The sequence below is a fragment of the Bombus vosnesenskii genome, unplaced genomic scaffold, assembly GCF_011952255.1.
Source record: "Bombus vosnesenskii isolate JDL3184/JDL3185 unplaced genomic scaffold, Bvos_JDL3184-5_v1.1 scf7180000013263, whole genome shotgun sequence".
Lineage (NCBI taxonomy): Eukaryota > Metazoa > Arthropoda > Insecta > Hymenoptera > Apidae > Bombus > Bombus vosnesenskii.
The window spans coordinates 8,345,420-8,360,685 of NW_022882923.1; the positions used below are offsets into that span (position 1 = coordinate 8,345,420).

The window sequence follows — 15,266 nt, forward strand, 5'->3', positions numbered from 1 at the left end:
CTCGATACACTGATTCAACCATCTCCTTAAACGCTGCACTCGCCTGACAATTCGCTGCGTTTCGCGATTCGTATTTAACTCGTGCGCTGCGTTTCTATGAAAGTCGCCGAGAATCGCGCTAGATAAATCGGTTTCGTGATTGTGTGCAAAGGCCCGCGACTGCGTTATTCCCTGGAAACACGGCCGAGACACTACTATGCTCTCTATCGATGAGAGCCGGTGAAAGCATCACCAACGTTTTTTCCCTCTCATCGTCGAAAGAGTGACAAAAAAAAAAAAAAAAGTGAGAAGGAATGAAAAAAGGAAAGGAAAAAGAAGCAATTGGAAAGACGATTGTACCAAGTTCCATGTAACCAGAAAGAGAATCCTGATCGTGCGCTCCGAATTCCAATCGCCAAAAATGGTCGTCGATGGAGAAAAGAGCGTTTCTTCGTAAAGGACCCTTGGAGAACTTGTGCATTGCATTAGGCGAGCACCGAGAGAAGGATTACGAACGTTCACCGGTAAGAGGAACGCATGACAGAAACAGAAACAAAGAGCAACGAAGACACAATGCCGGAGACAGAGGTCTCCGAGAAGAATAAAGGCACGACCACGATGCATTCGCGCGATTTATCTAATGTTTCCTTATCGGGCTCTAACTCTAACGTAGAACACCTGGGTACTCCTCCTCCTCCCCTCATCTCCTCTCCTCTCCTCTCCTCTCTCTCTCTTTCTCTCTCTCTCTCTCTCTCTTTCGTCATTGCACTGTAACTCGTGGGAAAAAAGCATTTATCCGATGATGCGACGACGAGAATAGAACAACGCAGCCATTCCGATTAGCTATTGTCAAGGCTCGTTGACACTTGTCTTTCGCCATCTTTAAACCAACACTTTTCCTACCTCGTAAAACCGATCTTTCTCGTTTATCTCTATTTCACGAAGCTCTTGGAAAGCGAAAAATTGGAGGGCAGGATAGGTTGAAACTTACTGGCATTCGTCACAGGTAACCTTTCAATTTTGATGGAACCGTCTGTGTCGGGTGTGGGTGTCAGACCAGAGTAGGAGCCCTGAGGTTGCGTTACTGTTACCGCAGGATGAGGACTCGTCTGTGGACAAGAGATCGTTATTGACTTCTTTTCGACGTGTTTTTTTAAATAAATACGAATCGAGGAACTTTTTAAGAGACAACCTCTATATCTACGGAGAAACGGGATGTTGAATCTAAATCCTGCACAATTTGAAAGATAACATCCTTCTTCGTTCTTCTAGAATTGCATCCTATAAATGTATTTTTAACATTCTGTATATATTCTACGAATTTTTATGCAGTGGCGAGAAATCTAAAAGTAGCAAAATGCACAAAATACATATAATAACGCGCAGAAATATATAAAACAGCCGAAATGGTATAGTTGTAATATTTACCAAGCGAGACAAAATTCTGCTTAGGTTCCAGCTTTTGTATAATTGCGTTGAGGATATAAGTTTGCACAAATATCTGTCGATAATCTAGTCAAGTAGATGCCAAGTGTATTTTCTACTTAAATAACTGAATTCTTATAAAGTATCGATTTATTTTTTTCAATTAACACGAACTTTTCGTTCATTTCGCGAATAGAATATATCGGAAAAGGAATAGAAATTCTTTAAGATCCATTTCGATCATCGATTCAAATTTGCTCGACTGGCCACTTGTCCCACGGGTGTAACGGTAGTCCAAAAATTTCCTCAATTGCTTGGAAGAATAGAAATCTTACCAAATGGTCTAGTTGAGGTGGTGATGTGTGGGAATAGATGGAACCGTGTGGAGCAACGGGACCCAAATGAAGACCTAATTGGCTCTCCGCGTGATTCCTCAACACGTTTATGGCATCGTCCAGTCGTTCCTCCATCCGCGTACCCTGTACCAACAGAATATCCGAAATTCGACTCGATTACACACGGCTGTTTGACATTTCTTTCAAATCACCAAAGATGCCAGTGTCAATGATACAACGCTAATCGCTCGATCGTTAAATGCAGCGTATCATCGAGGTATCTGTGACGCTGGTACAGTGGATTAAACATACTTCATACAAGATGATGGAAAGCGTGTGTATGAAATGAGACAGGGTTCTGTTTAAAAGTCGATGTGATGGAAACTGATGAGAGTGACGGAAATTCGACATGCCATTAATTCTCACAGTGCAAATTTCCTCTCTTTTTATCAATAAGAAATTGTTCAAACAATGTGAGAATTAACGTGACTCGTGATTAATATGCAAGTAAGAAAGAAGTACGCGATGTCTCGCCGGGAACGTCACATTCGTTCGATCAAACGTCGATATTCGCGGTGTGTCGTTCGCGCGTCGTAAATTCCGTACCGTGTGTCGAAGTTCATGCACGAAAGTGGTGTGTTACGAATGAATTGGTGAGAGAGGATCAGAAACAAGAACAAACAAGAAGGGGGAGAAAAAAAAAAAACTAAAAATCGGCAGTCCTCACCTCGGCATGGTCGCGAAGAAAGCCGATGGCATCGTCTAGCCTCTGCTGTTCAGGCGCCGGCTTCACACACAACACCAACGCAACAACAAAACCAAAAAAAAAAAGAGAACAACCAAGTCAACACAGCGTTCACAACAAACAAAAGGGATAAACGAAGGTCAAAAAGAAAAAAAGTAATATGTAAAAATGAAATATGCCAGATGATCGACTTGAATATAACTGAACAGGGGGAGGATAATAAAGTGGTCTGCAACGTGGACAAAACACGCGAGATGAATTGTCGGTGCGTCGAGTGCATGCTACTTTGTGCGAATATTCAAAAGTGCGCAACGGAGGGCAGAATCTAACAACGAAAGAAAAAACAAAAAAGAAAAATAAAAGTGACTTTCTTGATTCGCTCGTTGTCTCTGTTCTAAATGCTCTCGATTGAAGCATTCCGATCCTCCCCCGAGCAGAAATAAAGTCAGTGCGTGTAACAACGGGTGTACTCTCAACGAGTCACCATAGTGCAGACGATAAAATATCGTAAGAGAAGTGAACGAGCACGAGAGGTATCTGTTACGAACGTCCTTGACCTGTTTCTAAAGCGCGTCGAAACGGTGATGAAGCGTGTCTGCGTTCAGAGATGCACCCGTCACTTTCCAACGAGATCCACGTTGAAATCTAGTTCACCAATAAACTCGGGACCGAGCGTGTGTTTCTCCAACAAACAATCAAACTCGTCTCGTTGCAAGTGTCGGGTGAAATAATGGTAGATAAGTATATTCGAAAGAAACAAATTGAAAGAAAAAAAAAAAAAAAAGAAAAAAGGAAACTGTTAACAACGAAGCTTTGATGCATACCATGTGAATGGTTCCACGGTTGGGATCCGCCGTGAAATGTGGAGATACTGGTGCAGCACCTGGTACCCAACCTGGCGCCGAACCAGTCAAGGGTGGTGGCGAACTGACTGGTGTGGATGGGTTGCTGCTATAACTCGATACTGATTGGTTCGTGGGGTTAATCTGCTTGAAAACAATAGAAAAGACAGGTTAAACAGATTTTTCTATTACAACAGGTACTGCGCAAAGTTGCAAAGGCGAGAGAGCCCGCTTCCATCTCGCATGCATTTTCGTTTGTAGCCTACTTCTTTTATTCTCTCTCTCTCTCTCTCTCTCTCTTTTTCTCTTTCTATGATTTAGAAACGGCCACATTTACTAATTGCGTCGCCTGAAGAGTGGCGCGAATGAAGTACTGTTAGTTTTCTTTTCAGCTCTGCATAGTACCGAGATAGAAATGCCGAGGTTGTCCCCCGTAGCAGGTTGTCGGTTCGTCGTGGGTGCAGAGTTGGGGGCGGAGGGTGCGGTGGTCGGTGCACCAGGACTATGACTATATTGCAACGATGCCGGGGATGGTGCACCGGTTCCACTATTTGCCGCAACTGCGCCGCTACCCCGGAATGTCGACATTGGTGGCAGCGAGGCCGCACTGGTCACCGCCGAGCCCAGAATTGGCGCTGCCGGTTCTCCGTTCGGTGACATGGCCGAGTATGCCTGAAATTATTATCAAATTCAATTATATAGGTTACGGGAAACATTCGTTGAAACGTGGAAAATTTGCCAGACGGACCGACGGACCATCGTAACAAACCGTTCCAAACAATCGTCGCAGACGACACGGACAAAGACATCTCCGCGAGAACGGTACGAGACGTGGAATGGTTGTTAGCTGACTTACGACTCGTTCGACCTTTTGAATCCAAGTCTGGTACATAATGGACCGGACCAGAACGGCTTTGATATCGGATACGCTTAGTGGCGCGTAGCCCTCGCTCGCACCTACTGAAGCTCGCTCGTAAAACGTCTAATTTTAAGTCATCGTCTCCGGCTCAACAACGAAGCGTATTTATCAACAAATTAGAGGGAGTTTGCACGCGACCCTCCCTCGATTTCACGACCGAGAATCGCCGTTAATTGTTCGCTGTACGAAGGAAAGAACGAGGCGATAACCAACGGCGAGTACCGCTCTCTCGTGTTTCTCGTGTGCTCCTCGACGTCGACCAGCAGGCCATCGAGAACTGGGAAACGCGGTGAACCCGGCTTTCGACCAAAGGATTCCTTCGTTTCTGCGGGGGACAGATTCTTGGAAACAGGGATCGTTAAACCGGGATCGTAAATGTTTAACCTTTCGGCCGGAGATGTCTCGACTCGCGTGGACGCGTCGAGCGCGTCTTTGTAAAACGTAACGAAAATGCATAAACTACGCATTCTCTCTTTTCCACGACCCGGTTCAGGATGCTTCTTTCGTGCCTGTCGACGAATTCTACCGAACTATCTCGCAGTCGTTTTAGCGATCAAAAGTAGCTAAAGATGGCACGCGATAATCTTAGAAGCTCTCATCTCCATTCGAATTCGATTCGAGTCCGGGACCAATTAGAGACTCGTGGAGAGTCGATGCGTTGAACGGGTTCGAAGGAGGCAGAGGAACGTGGGAGGAGAATCCGGGGTGCCGCGAACAGGAGGATTTCGTGGTAACCATGAACGGCGTAAATCAAACGAAGGCTGCACTTGACTAGAAACACCGAGTAGCGGGAGAGTCGTTCTATATATAGAAGCCAGTGAGTCATTTGACGTTGCTCCGAGTACACGGAGCACTGTCAACAGTGTTTCTCAACTACTTTGGATCTGCGCAACGAATCGGCAGAGTATCTCAGGCGACGCGGTGATCGATGACTACTCCGAGATCGAACGAAAAGCAGAAGAGAACGAAACAAAAGTTCGGCGTCCGCGTCGCTCTTCTAAGATCTAGATCACGTTGCATGTAAAGGATTAAGGTCAGCGTCGATAGGCTAGTCTTCACTCCGACGATGTCGAACGAGTCGAACGTCTTCGAAGGAGAGGAATTGGAAAAATGGCTGCGAACCGGCTGAATTTATGGCGCTGCAGCGGAACGCCTAACCGGGAGATTGCAATTTTTCACCGGCAAGTTTTCCCTCGTTCCGCGACCTCCGCGATGAAAATATATCGGCGAACATTCCGGAAAGTTGCAGAGCCGAGAAATTCGTGACGTGGCGGCGTTATTAACAAGCACGAAGCAACCACGAGGATTCTTTCTCTCGAGTAAACGAAGGAACAGCTTAGTTTTTCGGGAGGCATCGATCTTCGAAAGGACGAGGATTAGGCTCGAAGATTTTAATCTTCTAACGACGAATCGGTCGTCGGCTGGTCGACCAACGACAGAATTTTGGGGGAAAGTTGCTCTCCTGTCTATCGTGAAGTTATCGGGATGTCAAGTCCGAAGAAACGAGCGTAGTCACGCGTGATTGATCGACGAACGAGAACGAAAGAAAATCACGGAGAGAAGAAAGGAGTCGCTTACCATGGGGTCGTGGGGTAGGTGCATGGGATAGGCTGGTTGGGCCAGGTGAGGGGGTGCGTAGCCGCTATACGGAGGTTGGACACCGCCGCCACCTCCCGTCCATGGATCTCCGGGACCCGTTCCTGCAGCGTTCCCATCTAGAACACAAAGAAAACACTCGTTTACGATAAACTACGGGCTAGAGTATTTTGTCGATTTATTCGTTTACGGGATTTAAATAATTCTTCGGTATATAAAGAAATAGCACTAGTATGAGAAAAAGCGCATTACACGTTACGAAAGTTTCGTCCGACACGCGTGTCCACCTTTACGATAATATTTCTATCGCGCATAACGAACTATATATAGAGCCGCATTTTTTCCACGGGGTTTCATTCCAGCTCTATACGTGTCTTTTAATCTGATTAGACGAGGAACATTATTCGAGCACATGCGCGACATGCCCTGGACACTGAACGCCACGTGCTACTATTTGTTGCATTACCATGAGCGAGGTCGAAAGCGGGCGGATGCGAGCGATTCGCTTGCTGTTTCGCTCGCCCGGAAACCGAATCGCGAACATTGCTCCTTACTTGCGGAAAGAGTTTAAAACACGACAGCACTGTGACTGTGCAGTCGATGCACGAAGCAACCGTAAACCCATGTACGGTAATTTTTTCTTACTCAAAAGTCAATATCATCGACTAATCGGTTTCCTGGTAATAATTTGCATCGATTACCACACCGGTACGAGGTACGCTTCTACGAGAGCAGCAGGTAAGTACCCCGAGCGTCCCTATGCCGTTCTCAAGAGAAATCTTTATATCCGTTTTTTGGGTAATTACATAGCCCAGAAACCACTGGAAAATTGTCACGATGAAAATCACCTAAACTTGAAATTCTCTTAAATCGAAGGTTCTATGAAATTAGATTTCCCGACTGGAAGAAAATGTTGTTCGATAAAGAGAAAAACTGAACGAGATTTTTTATCAGATGATGGAACTCGTTGGTCGTGTTTGAACACCCGTTAGAAAGGGCAATAGGCGGCACGACGACACGAGCCATTATTTCAGTTGAAAACAACAGCAATAAGCTTCGGGAACGTATTTCTTGATACTTTTGCTTGATATAATTCCGTGGCCAGAGTTTCCACGACGAGGGAACTGAAACTAAGCCAAACTACTCGTCCGTTCCTACCAACTACTGGCATTCGATGTCTGATAAAACTTTTTCGTTCGGCCTTCTCCTCCCCATTTATAAGGTATTCCGTTCGCTTACCGGGTGTCACGAGCCGAGAACGTATTCGAGAAGCCGGCCAACGAGCCTCCTTACCCTCTGATCTTTAATAACAACTTTACTCGGAAACTTTACCGATCTTATTGATTTACCGCCTCGGTAATCCATCCGGGAAACTTTGGATGCGCTCGACGACCTTCTCAGCTTTCTCTCTCGGAGAGAACTGCCTCGAAAAATACCGCGGCTAACGGCGAAACGATTCTTCGAATTTCGCAAGACTTTGTGGAATTTATAGAACCCAGAACAAAGCTCTCGTATCGATCGGTGAATTACGCGCGGATGCTCGCCTTCGTTAATCTCGAGCTGGGCGACGTGTTTGTAAATTTTCTGACTTCGTTTCGAAAATATCAGGATCCGCGGTTAAATAGAGCGCAGTCAAGATCGCGAATGATAACGTTGACAGCGATTGAAAGAGAAAATGGAAGAGAGAGAGAGAGAGAGAGAGAGAGAGAGACGGTGATTCCGCGCATTAACTCTGTTACGGACCTTGAACTTTTTACTTATGCCTTAAGTTTTTAAGTTAGTCGCGAAAAAAGATTTTTTATGTTTTTAGAAAACTGTAGGACAGGGAAGAAGAAGAACGCGATTAGTCACATTTTTTTCCAACCGAGGAAACAACTTTAAAAACGAAAGAAACAAACAGAAAGGAAGAAAGATCATTAGCGTAAGATTGGGCCGAGAAATCGCGCATTTCGTCGACGATTCTTTCTTATCTTCCTCAAAGTTACGAAATTTTCTAGAGGAGAAATACGAGAAGAGAGAAGTACGATTCGGTCGAGAATCGAAAAAACGTGGCAGAATTAATCGCGTTGCGCGACATCTGACCAGCGCGCGGCATCGCATAAAGTTGACTGGCGAAACGCGCCGTCGCGGCTTTTCCACGGGCGACTTTTTCCTCTCGTCTCGCGTAGCCGCGAATTTCAGCGCGGAACGAGTTGGACACGCCGCTGTTCGAACAAATAAAGAGAAATTGTTATTGTTTTTACGCGCGACAGGCAGAGCGGCGAATTTTACGAGCCAGCGCTAAACAGTTGAATATTACTGCGATCGTAAAGTCCCTTTTATCGTTCGTTTGAATCGTTACGCGATTTCCAACTGATATAGATGCGTGCACGCTGGATCAACGTGTACGTGTACACGAACGAGAGAGAACCGATAGGCTGGATCCAGATCGTTAGACAACGATCGATCGATCGATCGATCCAACGGAACGGGCTCGATGTTACTTTTAGTTGTGTCCGGTAACGAGCGGCCTAGATTTTCGACTCACGATCGATACCAGTTTAAGAGTACACGGTAACGAGGATAGAACGACTTTTCCTTTTTGTTCGTAATACTTTTTCCCGCTTGAATTTCAAGTTAACGTCGTGTCTGTATTTTTGCAACTCTTGCGACTCCGCTACCGTTATATCGCGTTACTCTTTGCTCTATCGTGAAAGTTATGATATTTATTAAGATAGGAATGAAAAGACTGGATAACTTACCGATATAATAAGGATCTGCGTAGAGGGTCGCAGCCTTAGGGGAGGTGTATCGTGGAGAGTCCTGACCGAATTCATCCGAGCCATACTGCAACGAAAACAACGAAAGAGGTTATCAATTTTTTTTTTTTTTATAAAAAGCATAGAGTTAAAATATAATTCATCCTCTGACTCGCGTTACTCTTGACTCGCCGATTATAGCATGACATATTCTTACGAATAATTAGTAGAAACTCGTAATAAGTAGGTTATTGTCGAAACTTTAACCATCGCTCTTGGAAAAGAATTCTTCGGCGTTCCCAAGCTAGGGATAATTTTAAACATTAAATAGAGAGGACTATAACGGTACTTATACTTATTATCGACGATAACTTTTCCACTTTTCATCTAATATCGAGTAATTTAATTTACTGGAATTTCCTTTGTTTCATCGATTTTTGGAACGCAAAGAAATACACATCGAATTCAAATGTGGTAGCGTACACGTGACTCCGTTCGATGATATATTTTAAGGATTAATAAAGAAAAGAAAAAGAGTAAGGATGGGTGTACAGGCTGGAAGAAGTATTTGCACATGCCCTTGTTTTTCGATGAAGCGTATTTTTATCAGCCTCGACACTGTACTTTCGTAGTATGAAATTTCTATAGTCATGCGATAGTACGTACTACTAGAGAATACGAAATTTGATATAGTTGATTAAATCATTAATTAGTACGTAAAAGGCTTATAGGTAGTCACTGTACCTGGACCTAATTAATTGGTACGTGAATGCTATAACAGATACAATGGCGTGCAAATATATTTTGCTGCTAGTAAGATACGCCAGGCCCGAAAATCATTCGCGTTCCATCCCTTACCATTCTGTAGCTGCCGTAGTCAGCAGGGTAGACAAACATATCGTCAGGGATGGTGGGAGCCTCTCGAAAGCAAGTCAAATCGCGCGATGGGACAACATAACGGCGGCGTAGCGGGGAACCGGCGATTTGCCAGCGAGGGCTCGCACGGGGATGGAAAGTGGCGCAGAAGGAGAGATTCGCGGCAGCATACCCTCGTCCCAATTTCAGCGTGATATATGTTAAAATATTCCACGCCGCTTCCCTTATTCTCCCGGCGAAAGCTTCTCTCCTCTCCCGCCGTCGTTCCGCCGAAAACTTTTGTCCCTGCTTCTTCTCTCTCCTTCGCGCCCCTCCGCTTCGCCACCACCTACTACTCCACCTGGTGCCACCGAAAGCACGACAAAACGAGAGGGACAGACAAGTTTCGGTCTAACGCGAGGACTATGGCCGTTTAGGCCGAATTTAACGGCGGTTCCTGGGAGCCGCGAAAGAATCCTCGCAACTTCCGCCTTCTTGCAACTTGCGAAATTTCTCGCGAAATTTCCTCAAAGGGACTCGGAGAAACTCAGACGCACGCGCTCCTCGCCAAGGAAAAAACGATTTACAATTGGTACACTCTCGTTTCAATATCTTCGGGTTTAATCACCACTATCGTTTGAACGCCTGGCGTGTGTTTAACACGCTGTTGACGACACGCTGTGAAATAAATCTTATCGCCGTTTCCGCATATTCTCGGAAAGTATATAAATAATTATATTTATAAGAAACGTGGATACGCGTCCTCCGTTTACGACTCGTTAATATAACTCGATGGAAACGTTCGGAAGCGACGAGAAGAGGCGGGAAAGAAAGAAACGAAGAGACAACTCGACACCGACCACGCGAAGGCCTACGCGAGACTGCGAGCGAGCTGACTACGCGTCAGCGCGCCGATTGACCGAGAGGGTAGTGGGGCCGATAGGAACCAATAGCGGAACACGCTTTGCTACCAAGAAGCTAAGATGCGTTTAGATCCGTCCTTTTGATAACACGGGTTATCAAGAGTTCTCACTTCGTTCGAAGGCGAATTTGCATAATTGCACCATATCAACCAATAAACGTCTAGGTTCGTTTGCTTCGGAACGATATTGAAGAGTCAAGGCAGCAAATTGCAGAGATGACGAGGTAACTATTTTTTTCTTTAGGCCCGACGACGTGATAGTCTGAAAAGCGAAAAATGCGACGCGGAATCTATGGAGTTCTAAGAACAAAAGATCTTCGAGAGCGAGCGTTCAGAACGCATCCATATCTCGCGAGGGAGGAACGGGGCATATAATTGTAGGCGATAAAAGCATCGGGTTTATCGTGACAGCAGTCGATAACGAGAGTACAAATACGAACACCCACCCTGGGTGGGGACACGAAAAAAAAGCTGCTACTAATCGCGCGATAAACGCGCGGCCTCTGGACCTATTAATTTAAATGAATTGCTTTGACACCGGTGGCTTTCGTGCATAGGCGTTGCACACTGGTTCTCTGTCTTCTCTGTCTTCTCTCTCTCTCTCTCTCTCTCTCTCGCAATTCCATTTCTTCCTCCATTTTCGATCGTATCGAGACATGTACATGGAAAAGATCTTTTGATGAGTATTTTAAACGTCACATCCCCAGAGTCTAAGTAGGAAAGACTACGAGTCTACGCGAAGCTGTCAATCTACAGGACGTGTTTTATCGTTTATAGCGTCGTTAAAAACCAGTCAAATACTCCATTTTCAAATATAGATCGTACAAAAATGACGCATAACCGAATTTAGCGAATTACCAGGTAAATCACTTAGCTTGGCTCGAATAACGCCAACTTTACTTTGTCGCGTTATGGTTCGATCGAAAAATCGACGAAGCGACGATAGAGGCGAAAAGTCGAAGTCGGATCGACCGCGGCGAGAGAGAAGACACCGCGTGGCCAATAATTCACGTTTTATTTCTCAGGTTCGCGGGGGTGGTTCGGTGGACACGCAATAATAAAAATGTCCGACGGCCGGCAAGCCGGATCAGAAATCTTAATATGTCCCGGTGGGTGTCCATAGTGGCGAGAGTCAGCGATTTCCAGCCAATATAAATGTCCTACATTGATTTAGTTCTCTTGTTCCCCGGCTTGCGGCCAGGATGGAAAAGGAGGGAAAACGAACGGAAACGTCTCTGTCAGGGAAATTAGCTTCCGAAGGTTTGAAATAGGACAGAAGGGTCGCTGGTACGGGGCAAGCTACGCGTGTTACGTGACGTCTTCGGAAAATTGAGCACGTGATGTTCGTCTCACGTTCTCGTAGCGGCTATTTCGTCGTCTTAGAAATTATTCTCTAGCTTCGCACGAGATATCGCGTCTGTTACGTCATCGGCTGACACGTCGTTGAAAATTACGGGGAAATTTTGTCAGAGAAATTTTTGAAAATTCCCCGAACGTAATAGTCCTTTTCGCGAAACGTTTCGCGAAACCTAACTACGGTAGCTTACGGAAATATTCCAACACTTGTAGAAACATTTTATGGATATATCGTGTGTGTTATAAAGAAACATTCTAAAATTTTATTAGCGCTATAACGAGACACGAGATATCTGAAAATGTACATAGGAGCCACAAGCTACACATTTGGGACAAATATAGCTATATTTCGTAAAAAATCACGAAAGTATTTAAACAATCGATTAATCTCGATGCGATAAATATTCGAATACTTTCGTCGTATATACCGTATATACAATCTTAAGGTCAGGCCAAAAGGAATTCCAAGAAATTTCACTCTATACGATAAGAAACACGTTTAAAACGATAATTTATCAACATCGTCTTGAAGCGTTGGGCGTCTTCGATCGACTACACGTGGGCGGAAATGAATTTAAAAGCGGAAGGAGAGGACTGTGCGTAGCGAAGAGTCGCCTCTAGTACAATGGATCGTCGATTACTCCCTTGTTAATTGCCGCGCTGACAATGAGACTATTTCCTATCGAGAGGCAGATATACGAAAGCAGGTGTCGCCCCAACGTCCCGTGAGAATTTTTCTACCAGCAGCGTTCTAACATATTTTTATTAGTTCGGTTCTACCTGCATACGATCGAAACGATAAAACGATTCCTACGATCGATGTATGAGCTGTGTAGACGGCGTTTATCGTTTCTTCTAATTTTTCGTATCTTCGGGGATGTTGTCCCTCTGTAAATTGTCTACCGGCGGCATAGAAGCAACAAGTTTGCGTCTTCTACTTGGTTAATTGCAGTCAATAGATAACGCGCGCGATAACGTATCTGTTTATCGATTTGATTAAATTTTAATGGAGGACTCCTGGACACCTGGTACCGCAGATTCCCTTTTTCTCAGCTTTTTTTTTTTTTGTCCCACACGTAAACCCGCACACGCGAAGAAACAACGACGAGTCTTATCGACGAAAACGTTCATCCGTCTTTCCTCCGCATTAGCTGCTCGCAACCTAAAGAGATTAATGCCAGGCGATTTGTAAAAAAGCTGGATGCAACGGTCTTTAAATCTAATGACCGCCGTGTCACAGATGGATGTTGGATAATTTCTAACGAGCTTGGCCGTGCACGCACCCCTTTATGAAATTGTTTGCTTCTACGCGAATTGCTCGTGTCACGCGCAGAGTATATTACCGCCGACGAAGAAAGGCGGGTCTCTTCCTCTTTAAAACGACGAAATCCTCCGAAAACGAAACGAATAACGGACAACGAAATCCAAAACGAAAATCAATCAAGACGTTTTCCTTTGCTATATTTCCGTCGACCGTGGTAAAGAGGATAGAAAATTTCACATGACGTTGCGACGTTGGCTAAAAGAATGTGGGAACGATAGAACGTCGTGGTAATTCCCGTATTTTCTTTTTCTGAATTTACGTTTCTTCGATTCGTGTAGAACGAGGTCCCGATGGGTTCCCATGGCGGAGGGAACGGCCAGCCATAAAGGAAATACCCGTAGATGGAATAGGCATGTTCTGACACAGGACGACTTCCGGTTGTGCCATTTCGAACATCCGCGACGAATAGAAATTGAGACAGCCTTCTTTTCCTTCCCTTTTTTCCTCTCCTTCGCCCAGTATACCTCTATTTCTTCTTCGTGCTTCGATGTTTCGCATAATTTTAATTGCAGGCACGATGGGAAGACGAGAGAATGGGATTCGAGACGGAGTATCGAACTTTACACTCCTTAACGAAGGCGATTCGGTATCTGGACTGGTTGCGTTCTGCGGCTCCGATTTCGCAGAATCGCTTTTATCGTATCGTAGAAAGAAATTGCGGCAAGAAGAGGCGGAAACGGAGGGAGCCTCGGTTTTGCAAAACACGAGATACAATGCCATCTAATATTTGAGATTTCATTAGTAGACGTTATTCCATCCGACATCTGATCGGTTGTTGTGCTGACGCTGTCATAAACTTAACTTTAACTCTGACGAATATCGACTATCTATCTGTAGAATGTTTAACAATTAATTCTAATATTTTCCTCCTCGCAGTTTTTCATTTTCACTCGCCAACATCCTGGATGTTTATATTTCTCATGCTATTATTCCGTTTAATATCTTAAACAGAAACACATAGAATCATGAATTCGTACATTGCGGTAAAAACGTCGAGACTCTTTTATTTTCACCCTGGAAAGGCAGAATTGCCATTTCTCGTGAAATTACATCGTACCGCGTAAGATTTTTCTGTATCTGTAGGCAATGGATGACTAAACGGTTTCACAGTAAACCTCGAGTTGGTAGCCCAAACAAAGGAGCCACTTGCGTCGACGACGATACGCGTGGTAAACAGGAGTTCAAAGAAAGAGAAAGAGAAAGAGAAAGAGAAAGAGAAAGAGAAAGGGAAAGAGAAGGAGAAAGAGAAGGGGAGGGAAAAGAGGGGAATAAAGAAGGGAGAGTGGTAAAATTCATGGCGACGAGTAAATCTTGACGATAAAGGAGAAGAAGGGTGTTGGAGGATCGCGAGAGCGGTACGATCGAAAGCTTCCCGTTTTAATTGGCACCCACTAATTGGTAATTATCAGGCGTACCCACTCGTGGAAACCTGACGTAAGAGGCTTAAGGCCGTTTACACGGGATGGAGGATCCGGTGGCAACGGTACCAATACAACCGCCACGGGCGTAAGGTATACGTCGGTTTACAACGTTCCGAACACACAGCGCAGGTGTGCATATGTAATTCCGAATGGGTGCCTCGGCTAGCAGCGCAGCACGTGAAAAGAGACTAGAGATCCACGACGTCTACATTATTTATTAGGCGTATCGTTATCGCGTATATAGCGAGAGCCAAGACAAACGGCTGCATAATCAACAATTAGTTGGCTGATATGGCCTACGTGATCGGTTTTTAACGAGTGAAGCGTCCAGGCCTCGATTAACACGCGTCTTCTCGCTTACATTCACGGTATCTCGCTAATACTTTCGAGGAAAAAAAGAATAAGAGAAGAAAGTCGTTAATCACTCTTATACCTCCAACTTCTGCTTTTCGTTTGTTTTCCGTATTAAATATACACGTACGAGTAGCTTTTTCGTCTCTGTCTTTTTCTTCAAAAGTACCGATCATTGCGATAACATTATGCTACCGGTTGGTATACTTAACCATCGCTGTTTTTAACGCTGTTTCAGGCTAGGAAATGCGTAACGAGGTAAAACGTAACGACCTAGGCGGCGAGACGCTGTCAAGTAAAATTTTGAGCGCGTGATGCGTGTACGCGACTTCTTTACGTTGCTGGAAATGCGGATTGCGTGGTTCCAGCGTTACTCTAAATCCAACTTACGATAAATACGCATCTAGCAACGTTATCGGAAACGTCGCGCTACACAGTGTCCTACGTTGTAAAGGTAG

The 15,266-nt window shown here is 44.8% G+C and overlaps 1 protein-coding gene across 16 annotated transcripts in view; it reads right to left on the reverse strand.

Moving 5' to 3' along the window:
- Positions 1 to 15,266, reverse strand: part of LOC117234638 (transcription factor 12) — a 106,363-nt gene that overhangs the window by 4,772 nt on the left and 86,325 nt on the right. For 10 of the 16 annotated variants that reach the window (XM_033496105.1, XM_033496097.1, XM_033496091.1 and 7 more), the window contains 7 exons: positions 8,583 to 8,667; positions 5,824 to 5,960; positions 3,732 to 3,998; positions 3,309 to 3,473; positions 2,467 to 2,526; positions 1,740 to 1,892; positions 971 to 1,088 (listed from right to left, as the gene is read on the reverse strand). In XM_033496105.1, the coding sequence (XP_033351996.1) occupies positions 971 to 1,088; positions 1,740 to 1,892; positions 2,467 to 2,526; positions 3,309 to 3,473; positions 3,732 to 3,998; positions 5,824 to 5,960; positions 8,583 to 8,667 (985 nt within the window). The remainder of the gene's footprint in view (positions 1 to 970; positions 1,089 to 1,739; positions 1,893 to 2,466; positions 2,527 to 3,308; positions 3,474 to 3,731; positions 3,999 to 5,823; positions 5,961 to 8,582; positions 8,668 to 15,266) is intronic. The other 6 variants (XM_033496140.1, XM_033496129.1, XM_033496167.1 and 3 more) reach the window with 4 other exon arrangements.